Below are 13060 nucleotides of genomic sequence, written 5' to 3'. Positions count from 1 at the left end.
TTTACAATTTTTCACATTATGTTTTGATGACATGCAGTTAAAGCAAAGTCTTTCCTTTTGGACATGTTGAACTCTGTTGTTGACATCTAGGTTTGCAAATTCTTTGCATAGATAGGTGAAGTGGTTTTGTTTGCAGTAGGAACACTGTATTGTAGTTGTAGCGGGGCTTGTTAGAAAGGATCTCTGTCTCACGATAGCTCTCTCTCTGTCCTTCGAATAGGTTGTAGATGGAACCATTTCTAACACTCTGAAACGTGTCTCTAAGAAGGTTGTAAACTTCTCTAGTTTCGGCAACTCTTGTACAGGTAGCGCTTTTATCTCCTCTTCCCACTGTTTGCGCGTCTCGTCATCCAATTTGTTGAGTATAATGTGAATCACGATAGTATCCCACTCGTTAATCTTTACGTCGTTGTTTTTAAGGCTGTTCAGGCATTCTTGGGTAGTATCGAGTAGCTCTCTGATAGATCTAGATGTGCCGTTGTACACTTTCTTTTGATTCATAAATCTATTCAAGATGGTATTTACTATCATGCGTTTGTTGTTGTACCTCTTGTCTAAAGTTTCCCATGCAACGTCATAGTTTTTCTCGGTTATTTGCAGATGCTTCAATAATTGTTCAGCTTCACCGGTGACACTTGATTTCAGGTAATGAAGTTTTTGTACCTTGCTCAGCGATGTTTTATTATGAACGAGCGACGTGTACAGGTCTCTAAATGACGTCCATTCTTGATAATCTCCAGAGAATTGGGGCAGGATCACTTTTGGAAGCTTCACCTCTTGCGTAGAATGCTTGTTTACTTCCGACGTTGACTTGTATTGCGGTTGCGATTGCGGTTGCTCACTCAAAGTTTCGGATTTGTTGAATAGCTCGATAGTATCCGATAACTCTCCTTTAATCACAAAATACTCTTCTTCTCCATTGGAGTACAAGTCGGTTGTGAAGTAATTATGCTCCTTTTTCTGAGCCGTAGTTGCATATTTCAAGATTTGGAAATGGTTTGTTTGAAATTTCTGCCAATACTCGTTCAATGTATCAATTCTAGCTTGTACATAGCCTTTCGTAATACGTGATTTTCCTTGCTTCTTTAAGTTTATCCCGATCTTTCTTATTAATTCGTAAGTAATTTCTTGTTCCGACACGTAAGTATCCATTTTGTAGGTTATGTAGTAAAATCTTACGAAATATCTTGAATCTTCACTCTTTTGGCTTGAAAAACACTAAATGTTCGTAGCTTTGCTCGTTTTTACACGTTTTCTTCAAAATTATTACGAATCTCGATGTATTTTCACAGTTTTATGTCCATTGTTTACACCAATGTTTACACCGAAGCGCCGATTATTTTTACGAAAATCACTCAATTATTGTTCTCGCGGTACTCGATATGGTTATTTATTGTATTTATGCACTGAAACCTCGTAAATATTATTCATTCATCGTTTATTTCTCGTATTTTTAGTATTTTTTTTCATCATTGTTCGTATTTTGTTTTTTCACTCTTGTTCCTTCTTCATTTATTTTGTTCTAGAATGTTCGATGCGTGACGTCTATAATCTCTCAAAATTATTCTTATTTCACTGCGATTGTTCGTTTTTCACCACTAATTCACTATATATCCGGCTCGAAGGACCACTTTGTAGACTCTAGTTCCTCATAACGTGAAATAAGAATTGAAACGCCGATTTGCAACACAATTATATTATTAATAAATTAGACGCGTATACATGACATGTTATTTCTTTGAAGGATATTGCAAAAGTAAAAAGCTTGACAATGGCCGCGCTTATATAGGTCGCAGGAAACCCGTAGCGCGCGATGTGTGCAGCGCAGCGCCATCTACCATGAAATTGAGTATGCTTTCTTGCTTGCCGCAACAACAATGGTGTAGTCACAGACAGAATGGTGATGGTATGTTCAGTATTCGTAATCCCGGAACCATCAAATTCCTTGAAAATTTAGTCTCAGGAGCATTGTCCCATTGCAGCCCCAGTGATGGTGGCTTGGAATGCGTCGCGCGGGGAGTCGCCCTGAGGATTATGCTGTTGCTGTCTCTTGCTTGGACGTAACGGACGTTGTGGACTCACCAGGCGTGCACGGTGGTGTAGTCGTAGAGCATGTGCAGCGAGTGCTCGTCCTCCAGCGGGTCCACGCGCGTCTCCCCCCGCGGCAGCACGGGCCGCTTCAGCAGCTCCAGGTGCACCGGCGATGGGTTGTTGGTTTGGGACGCGTCGCGCGGGGAGTCGCCCTGGGGATTGTGTAAGGTTAGTTGTAATTGCAGATTTCTCAAGCGTATGGTTTTTTGGATGCATCATATTAGGTATTCGACAAATTCGTGTTACACGCGTACGCTTCTTACAATTATGAGGTAATTCTGGTCGTTATCCAGTTCAGTGGTCAAACTCGGGGGTACAATGCTTACCTGACGCTTACAAAACGCATATGTGGTATTTTCTATTAAAAGGCACCTTATTGTCGATGGCGCTTACGCCATTATAAACGATGCTCCGATATAAAAACAATGCCGCGCGACGCTGTGCGTCGTAAGCGACATCGACAATAAGGTCCCTTTTCATAGAAAATGCCCCATATTTAAAGCGTCAGGAGCTCGCATTCTCGACAAATGCATAGCGGTCGCTGAGCGTGCATGCTCATGACGCTCGGAGCGAGCGTTTCATGACCGAAATATTAGAGTTTACACCTCATCTGATGTAATGAATAGTTTGTGTGAAGAGTACCTGCGGGTAGAGCTTGGTGGGCGGCGGCGCGGAGGGCGGCGCGGGGGTGGGCGGCGCGAGCGGGTCCGGCGTGGGCGCCGGCGTGTGCAGCGTCGTCGGCGGCAGCGCGCTCTGCAAGGGAGGGAGCCCGTTAGAGAAACGCAAAGGACGCAGCGGGGGCGGGTCTATCTCTCACGCTTCGGGAAGGAAACTGACGCTCGACGGGGGGCTAACGTACGGCGACGTCGATTAAAGAATATGTGTTGCAGTCGGTGTCCGCGTCGAGCGGACCCGCCCGGAGATATTTATGTCGGGGAGCCCTCGAGATAGTATCTCGTAAACTTTGCTCTCCGCGCGTCGGCACGGGCCGGGACAATGACCCCCGGCTCCTCCCGCGCTAGAAGATCGCTGTTCATGTTACTACATGTCATGTTAGTACTCTATATCAAACCTGATGCGGCAGCGTGGTCTGCTGGGGCTGGGTGTGCTGGTGCGGGGAGTGCGGCGCGCCGGCGGAGGGCGGCGCCGAGCCCGCGGCCGCGGGGGAGCCGGCGCCGCACGAGCCGGGCGACGCCGCGCCCAAGCCCAAGCCCGCGCAGCCGCCTCTGCGGAGGGGGACACAAGAGTGAACAACCTCCAAAATGACGTCCAAAAATCCAAAGGGTTTCAACGGTGTATTCCCATTTTGTCCCCGCCCCCCATGACTGCCGCCGTACATGACGAGGGGACGGATGGGAGTCAATCGTATGAGTGATATTCCCATTTGAGCCCAGCGGGGACAAATCGAAATACACCGTTTGAATGATTAGCATTTGTTTAACATAGACAACACGCGCCCGCTCGGCTAGATAGCCGATAGTCATGTTGTAAATAATGGAAGCGAAATATTGATCACATTAAATCAAAAAAATCATATATATATAACAAACGACGAGCTTGTTTAACAACTTCCTAATGAACTTCAACGGTCTGTCAACTGAAAGGACGAAAAATCAAATTGCCGGTCTGAAAAGACTAAATCTAAATGAATTTCAATTAGAACGTAGCCATACGACTACTTTCGAACATGAATCCATCTTACATTTCGCTTCCACTCACTCTTTGACCCAAATGAATTCATGAACAAAATGCAATGAACATCACAATGAATTGAAAATGATATTTCAATCACAAACTTTATGAGTTTCCTCCCGTGTAGTTTTGGCATCGATATGAAAGGTAGATGTTATTATGCAATATAATTGTGCACATGTTTCAATATTAACTTTAATGTGTGAAGGGGAACGAAGCAACACCTCTAGCCTTGAAAAGTATCGCACAGAGATCTTCATATAATATAGGAAGAGAAATATTTTAACAGTTTGTAACATATCACGAGAATATTGTCCCAAACGTTTCTTCCATGATATTTCTATAATAAATACTTATTTTATATTTTACGTGTCCTATGATAACATTTAAATGAAATAAAAGGTTCCAACTGGTTACAAGAAAATTGAAACCTTTTATTATACACATTTTTTTTATAAAACAAATATAACATTTCGGTAGCCTGTAGTTCATAACAAAATCTTGATAAATGGTTGACATAGTGAAACCTTTACAGCCTATTGAAGCGAATATTTATTGTATAACAAAAAACTGAGTTTCAAATCAAATCGATCTAGATAAAGACACAAAGCATGCAATTTATAACAATAAGCGAATATCATGCAACTATTCCTACAATGCAATAAAATATAATATAATTTGTACAACCAAACGTGGCAGTAAAGAAATATTGAAAAACATTATATTACCAGCATTTGAATATTACTGGCAAGATTTGTGTATTGCATAAACACTTCCTTTGTCATACTTACGTCGCTTCTCCTTTATTACGTTTTATTAGTCGATAAAATATGATTTATACTTTATAAACTACTGCCACGTTCGGTTTTCAATTTGAATATGAACATGCATAATGAAAGCTGTATTGCATAACACGTGGCTTGCCATTCCTTGTCATAACATAAGCTTAGTTTAGCGTTGTTTCAAATGTTTTTGTCGTGTCCACATTAACATATGAGACATGATTGTATTGATTTTGTGCAATATTAGGTATTCTATTTATTAACGCAGGTGACCCATTTTTAGTAAGGACAAGTAACGATAGAAATATTATTTAGATTTCTTTTTTGATAAGTTTAAATTTTATTGATGTGGAATCTCTAAAAATAATACTTCTATAGTAGTATGTATGTATTAAGAATTTGTTATAATTGAGGCGTCGCCTTGCGACTGAAGTTTACAAGATGTTTGGGTTGACACATATCTAATAATTTTATTCGCTAATATATTAAATTCAGTTAGTCAGTTAGTCACGGGGTCAAGTTATCAGCTGCAAAAAGAGAGACTCAAGAGAAATCGTTCGGAGTAGTTATATCAAGTTTCCATATGGGTTTATTAGGAAGGGGATCGTTTTAAAGCAAACGAGAGATCGTAGAGTATGGTGGGGGGGGACGAAAGGGAGTTTAAAGGATTTCTAAGATCGTCCTCAGTGGAAAACGAAGGAAGTTTGAAGGATTACTGTTATAGTTTCCGAGCACAGCACTAAGCTTCGTCGTCGCAAGGGAACGCCTCTCTCGTCCTCTCTCGTGTGTGTATCGTCAGTGCGGCCGGAGCTCGTGTCTGGTGTCGGCTGGACACACTCGTCGAGAGCCTCTAGCAGAGTCTCGGCACCGAAGCGGAGAAGCGCGAGGCGAGATAAGGAAGAGCGAGACGAAAAGGGAATAGCATGTACAGTCGGGGACATTCCCGGTGAAACACTTCAGAATTTTTTTTACCTCGATCCTTACAAGCGAGCTAAACTCTGGATTCCTTATAATAGTTTGCAAATGCCGCCCGTCACAAAGACAATGCACGGTAATAAACTTTAACTGAGCTAACCTATTTTTTTCAACACCTACATTTTTAAGTGCCAACTGCCGTGCTATTATCGGTCATCACTTTTATGACATCGCCTGACCGTCTCTGCAAGACGTTTAAATGGTTGTTGCCCTTTAGGTGGTTCACCGGGAATGTCCTCGATCGTACACACTCGTTCCAGGCCCGTGTCGGGGTCTCTCGACGAGTGGTGGTGGGATGGTGGTGGTGGTGGTGGTGGTGGTGGGGTACTCACGTGTGGCGGCGGAGGCGGGGCGGCGCGCGGCGGCGGTGGAAGGGCGCGGGGCGCGGGCCGCGGCGGCGCCGCCACCTGCACCAGCACCACACAACGCTAGAGCCGCTCATACCCAGCCCGGCCCTACCTCACCCGCTGGCCACTGATCACACCCTATCATACCCGCTGACCGAGGGACCGTTGCATCCCAATATAAACGCTGACCGAGCGACCACCGCCCGTTACACTAAGCTGGGCATACTTTCCCACATAACGACAATATATGTGTGCCGTATCGCTGAGCCCCCTGTGATTTACCCCGAAGACTTTGCCTTATTTTAAAAACCCGTAGTGCATTTACAGCCAATCGGCGCGAAGCTTGCTTCCTCATAACTATGTAGTAAACAAAAACCCATCAGTTTATGTTATTATTGAAACGTACCGACATTTATTTTTTAATAAGTATTTAGTTAAGTAACTTTAACGTAAAACTTTGTTAATTTTGAACTGTAACGCTTCCCGTTTGACATTTGACACTACAGTTTAAGACAAATCTACCATTTAAATCAGCAGATGTATTTTAAAGCCAATAAAAATAGATACGGCGTATATCTAGGCGAAGCGGCGGGCCTACAATAGTATTACTACAATAATATTACTACAATAAACATACATCGGATTTCTACACTACATAATTGCAAGCGAACACTAAATATTGACTACGTACTTTTTTTACTTGGATAACTTTTGCATTTTGATTAATCAGCTATGAATATTCAATTATACAAATCCGAAGTATGACAATAAACTCTAAACATTATAATAATATAAAACATTCACATACATAACATCTACCTAGATATCTACACGCTACACTCGTATAATCAGCTCCATTGCGTGTCGTCGCTCACGGATAATTTCAACCGTATTTTATTATACTTAAGGTCTATTATCAACCGTAAACGACAGAGCTATTCATTCAAATGCATTTCAATAAAAACTATAAATAGATACGTGGTCATTTTCATATAAATAATAACGTATACAAATGCATAAACACACAAAATTCACAGAGCTACAGCTATTTACTGGTCCTATCTACTGATTTATTACATTAAACAAATAATTAAAATATAATATATGCGCTACCAAAAACGACGTTATCGGGTTCACTAAATCAAATTCAGCATTTTCATAATGTATTTTGATTGGAGTTAGCAAATGTGTCATTTTCAAACAAAAGGAAAGTTATTGTCGCTTGTTAGTAAAGCGCTATTTCCATATAGCTCTAATTAGAAATCAACCTTATCGACAACCGACAATGTGGTACCTTTTGATTGAAAACGTCACAAATGTCAAAGAATAGTTTAGAACAATATTGTGCTGGACTTATATTGACCGGGATATAGACCGTGATTACCTTTTGTATTATCACCCGTTTTGTTTTGTCACCCGTGAACATGCATGCAACTGCGTCGAAATATCCGGAGCTCACAAATAATACAAAAGGTAATCACGGTAGTGACCGTGTGACTTATATTGACCGGGATATAGATCCCGGTCAATATAAGTCTAGTGAAACTAACCGTGAATCATTCAAAACTCTAATATTGTGCTGTTTTCTAGCACACATACTTCTTGCTTTGTAGAATATGTATACATAATTTTACAGTGCTTTACATCGTATAGTTTTGTAGCGCATATATTTAAAGATAACAATATACACGCAAATGCGAAGGACGTTTAAATATCCGTCATTCGTTTATGCGTTGCATCAAACTCACTGCAAACATTGACACACACAGGAAAACCAAATATGCTAATAAATACGTATTAAACTGCTGTAGATTCAGTAAGCGGAGTTTTTGAAAAATCGTACCGCTTTTTTAGATCACAATACGGTTGACAAAAATTTAATTACTTCTTGAGGATTGAGGTCTAGTGACTTAATCGAAAAAAAAATCACGAAAATAGGTCTAAAATCTAAATGAATCTTCAAAATTTGTAACAAAACTAGCATAAAAGCTAAAAATATGAAAATTGCTTCTAAAAATATGCAATTTTATGTTTGATCAAATTCGTCGATTATTTTCATTTTATTTTAACTTACAAAAAATTTTGAATCAAGCACACGATATCCGCGACGGCACGCACATCCATCTCGCTCACGCTAACGCTTAGTGAGAGTGAGAGAATAACCCGAACCTACAGGACATTAAAGTAGATTATTCCTTACTCAACGTATGCAGTGAGTTTCAAGTTTAAACGTATAACCGTTGACAGAATTAACTGCTCATTCATAGACCTTATTCCAAAGACATAAAGTCTACAAATGGGTTGTTTTTTTGTTAGTATGTAAGGGGAGCTTACTTGGCGCAGGTACAGGGGGTTTTTCGGGTGGGATCGACGAAGTCTTCGCCTTTGTCGCCGCACTCTGCGTAGCACACTTCCGCCGGCTGTAGGGGTTAAAGTAAATGTTATTTTAAATGTTAGAAGTAAAGTTCATATTGGTATAACATAACTAGGTGGTAAAATAAGGATTTATGAAAAAAAAAAATATTTACTAATAGGGGATTACTGCAATGTTCTGCCGCCAGAGAGCAGCACTAGCAAATATTGTGAACCATAGATTAACTTATACATATTATGCCTTAAACAGTTTAATGACAACTTTACACTGTGACATTGGTGGATCAAGGCAGTTAATTTACAGAGATGATAGAGAGGCAGATAACGAAATTTCGATTTTCGTGTTTCTCGCTAGGTCCTCAGTATGTGCTAGTGGCGCCCCCTACGCAGAGTTTTGCGTAATATACGGAATATACCATATCCTATAATTTAAATCGACTAAGATTTTGTTAGAAGTAAATCAGATGACATTTCAATATCTGTATAAAATGTCAGTTGTGCCTTTCTGTTTTTACTTCTTAGATATTATGGGAAGTGTACTCAAATGTATCAATGACTAGAAAGATACATTTGTTTCCTACTTCCAGTAGTACAACATGATCGAATATTAATTTATCCTAAAGGTGCCCACTGACTATCAGTCCGCCGGACGATATCGGCCTGTCAGTTGTTCGAAACTGTCAAATTTCTGTTCTAACTGACAGACCGATTTCGTCCGGGAGACTGATAGTCATTGGGCACCTTAAGAAAGAAGCAAAGTACCTATATAAATAAGGTTAAGGCTAAGGGCAAGATAAAATTATTCTTTGTGTAGTATGATGATTGATGCAATAGTTTTTTTCTTAATTTATTTGTCATTACAGATATATCAGAGATATATAAGTAGAATAATCCAATTACTAGCATAATTATTGTGTACATGAATCACATAAATACACTCGGCGTCACGGAAATCGCACACCCACGGATTTTTGTTTCAAACCGTTATAAACCGTATGTTGTTGAAGGTAAAGTATGAGTGTGTGGGTTCATTTTAAAGATAATTTAACCCTTCATTTAAAAACAATGCAAAAGTTACTAAAGAGTAAAAAAAAAGGCATTTTTTCAATAAGAAATAAAAACCGTATATTCATGCAAAAAATCAACAAATTAAAACACAATAAAATCAACAGATATTGGAATACAAATGCCTAAAACTAAACTTTAAAACCTAGTGTTGCCTCCTTTGGCCTTAATTACTGCCTCCATGCGAGCCTTCATGGACCTCACGAGAGTCACGATGTGCTCTTGAGGAATAGCATCCCACTCCTCAATGACGGCATCTCGAAGCTGTTCCAGGGTCGCAGGTGCAGGATCACGTGACCGCACCTTCCGTTTTAGCCGATCCCAAAGGTGTTCTATGGGATTCAGGTCCGGACTCCTTGCTGGCCACTGCATAGCTGTGATCCCAACCTGATCAAGGTAGTCCCGTACAATCAACGCTGTGTGGGAGCGGGCGTTATCCTGCATGAATGTGAATCCAGAACCGACAAATTCGGCGTATGGAACCACATGGTCCTCCAGGATCTCTGTGATGTACCGATGAGCAGTCATGGATCCCTGGCCTCGACCACCACCAGTGAGGGAAACACAAACGAGCTCGGTTTCGCCGGCGAGGGAAATGCGACCCCAGAACATGCAGGATCCTCCTCCGTATCCGACGGTTTCTTCAAGACAGGCCTGTGAATAACGTTCCCGTTGCCTCCTGTACACTCTTCTGCGCCTATCGTTGCTGAAAAGACACACCCTGGTCTCATCGGAGAAGAGAACAGCCTTCCATTGGTCGACCGTCCAATCCTTGTGTTCGCGAGCAAACTCACGTCTGATTCGCCGATGCTCTGCCGTCAATTTGGGACCCGTAGCCGCTCTATGGGGCATGATTTTCTTCTCCCGCAACCTTCTCCTTACTGTAGAGATGCTCACCACCGTCCTCCGAACTGCTCGTAGCTGCTGCTGCAGCTGGACAGCATTGGAGAAACGGTCCCGTAAAGACGTCGACACAATAAAGCGGTCGTCTCTCTCGGAAGTGCAGCGTTTTCCTCCGGATCCAGGCTTCCTGGTGAAGTTTCCAGTCCTTCGGAATCGATGAACTGCTCGAAGAACTCGGAAACGGCTTATGTTGAGCTGCCGAGCAACCGCAGACTGCGTCATTCCTGATTCCACCAGGGCTACTGCTTGAACTGATGCTGCTTCCGTGGTATCCATTTTCTTGGGGTCTCCAGCTGTTCCGGTGTGACGTCTGTGAACCCTGGATGCCGAATGACCCATATCTCACTTTTACCCCCCCTTTTATACCTATCCAAGTTAACGCAAATAGCGACCCTTACAACGCGTATTCTAGGTGTTCTTTCAGAACGCCATAATTTCGTGATTATTATTATTTATTCCAAAAATGCTTTATTCATGCTTTAAAGCTTATTAATTGTACTTTTTAATGATATTAATATTGATAGGGGTATATACATATGATAAGAGCTGTGTTCGCTTGAAACAAAAATCGGTGGGTGTGCGATTTCCGTGACGCCGAGTGTAGGTGTTAAATGTCGTGTGGTTTATTTTGCGGTTGTAACATGATTACCTCGCTCCACTGACGTTCAGTCTGTGGTGTGAGAGATAAGTATATAATTGTAAACGAGAATGTTAAAAACTGTTCGTGTTCGGTGACGGTTCTAGTGTGTAAACAGCAATACAGCGGTGAATGACGTCACTAGAACGTTGTGTATGTAAAGAGAATAGAGGCGGGCGCCGACGATAAAAATGGCAGCGGCGGCGCGCCGGCTGAAATGAGTCGGCGAACCGTGCCATTCTGTTTAACTGTTCCGTGAACGTTTTATTAGATAGCGGTGAAGCCATATCTACTAAAATTTCAAATGCGTTTTGAATAAATGATCATCCGTACTACGATTATTTTCCTCTTCTGATGATAGTTCATCCTCCAAGGAAATTATTAAAAAGCTAAATCAAGGTTGTCCATTTTCTCTGGATACGTTTAGTTTGAAGTTGGGGGCTGACGGTGTGTTATGACGCCGTGGAACTTTCCACACGTCGTCACCGTAAAGACGGCCGTCTTTTTGCGTCCGCTATATGACGGCACCGCTTTCCTAGGAAACCAAAGCTTAAGCGGCGACGATTTCCGTGCGTCATGTAGTGTGTATAGTTAGTGTGTGTGTGTGTGTGTGTGTGTGTGTGTGTGTGTGTGTGTGTGTGTGTGTGTGTGTGTGTGTGTGTGTGTGTGTGTGTGTTAGCATGTACCAGATGCGGCTTGGGCGTGGTGAGCGCGGCGGCGGCGGCGGCGGCGAGCGGCGCGGCGGGCGGCGGCGCGGGCGGCGGCTCCATGCCCGTCACCAGCACGTAGGGGAGCGGGTAGCGCATGCGCACGCCGCCGCATACCACCTGCAACGGAAATTATACTCTATTACTTACCTACTAAGGTTGATAATATAATAAAATTAACACAGATAATTATAACACACGAGATCCCCCCTCCTAGCGAAATTCGCGCGAACTAGCCATAAAGCACGTATGCAGTCAACGTGCGCAGCGATGTATAAGATAAAAACACTAGAAAATAAACCTCATCGACTTAAACTTCTAAATGTACGGCGCATTCGAAACACATCGCGTATAGACTTAACCTTTGAGTTGCCCTCAGATTTAATATATACGGTAGATAACGCAAATATTACGATTTGTATTGAAACCAAGCGTGCCCACATTTACATACAAAATTTACGCATAATATAATTTTAAAATTACTTACCTGTGATAGGAAATATCACTGAAATATGTTTTTGCCTTTGAGTGCTCGCAATTTTTGGGCTGTTGCAGTTAATTATCACGCAACGAGGCATTTCTTAAGTTTTCACGGACGTCCGGCTGCAACAACTGACGCGCGTGGACTGTCAAGAGCGACAATCAACCCCGAGGATTTGTCGGGGTTCGGTTCGGACACGCGAAGAAGATGCATTTGCGTCATCTATGGTATATTTATATCTGTGGAGTTGACCTTCTTAGATATTACTTTTTTTTTTTCTAACCAGCATTATTGAAACAACTACCGACCGCCAAAGAGACTTAAACTCAACCCTCCCTGTTTCAAATCGAATTAAAGATTAATATCAAACCTCAATATGATTGACAATAAATTAAATAAAAATTTACTTAATATTAAACTTTGAAGTTCAAACTAAAGACAAAAAAAGGCATGACAATGATGTACCTCAACAGCACCGCAGCCCTGTTCCAAAGGGTATAGTTGCCGCCACGCGTCCAGAAGTCGCGCGGTTGGTGCGTCGGAGTCGCTCCAGTCGCGCCCGGTAACAGTGCCTTCCAGGCCAAAGGGCGCCAGGATCACTGCAACATAATAATAAAGGATTTAGTAAGTAATAGTACAGTGAAATTTGAACCATTTATTATTAACAACATCTATCTATGTATATAACACAAATAAAAATATTTGTAAGTCATTACCAGCGTTTCATGAAATCAATATTACGTATATACGAGTAAATAACATACAAACCACCAAAAGATTCATATCTTAAAACTTAAAGTACCGCTTCCAAAAAAAACATTTATAACTTATGTCCCGAAGAACAAAACGCGACCAAAATGAAAGTTGTCGAAAGTCGGATCTGCGACCGTTCAGCTTACACACGGATGCCAATGGCTGAGGAGTTTATAGTGAGATTCCTCGGTCATTGGCATCCATAGTAAATTGGTACACTGTGTAAACAAGTATAATCGCTTGTTTATCATCGT

At 41.7% G+C, this 13060-nt stretch overlaps 1 protein-coding gene across 1 annotated transcript in view; it reads right to left on the bottom strand.

Moving 5' to 3' along the window:
• LOC134742316 (mediator of RNA polymerase II transcription subunit 13-like) overlaps nucleotides 1–13060 on the bottom strand; it is a 154206-nt gene that overhangs the window by 26820 nt on the left and 114326 nt on the right. The window contains exons 6-11 of the mRNA XM_063675367.1: nucleotides 12519–12652; nucleotides 11552–11692; nucleotides 8222–8307; nucleotides 3164–3317; nucleotides 2734–2844; nucleotides 2083–2243 (exon numbers count right to left, since the gene is read on the bottom strand). Of these exons, the coding sequence (XP_063531437.1) occupies nucleotides 2083–2243; nucleotides 2734–2844; nucleotides 3164–3317; nucleotides 8222–8307; nucleotides 11552–11692; nucleotides 12519–12652 (787 nt within the window). The remainder of the gene's footprint in view (nucleotides 1–2082; nucleotides 2244–2733; nucleotides 2845–3163; nucleotides 3318–8221; nucleotides 8308–11551; nucleotides 11693–12518; nucleotides 12653–13060) is intronic.

The sequence above is a fragment of the Cydia strobilella genome, chromosome 6 (assembly GCF_947568885.1).
Source record: "Cydia strobilella chromosome 6, ilCydStro3.1, whole genome shotgun sequence".
Classification (NCBI taxonomy): domain Eukaryota; kingdom Metazoa; phylum Arthropoda; class Insecta; order Lepidoptera; family Tortricidae; genus Cydia; species Cydia strobilella.
The sequence above is the reverse complement of the archived record's forward strand: the minus strand, read 5'-3'. Positions and strand labels throughout refer to the sequence as shown.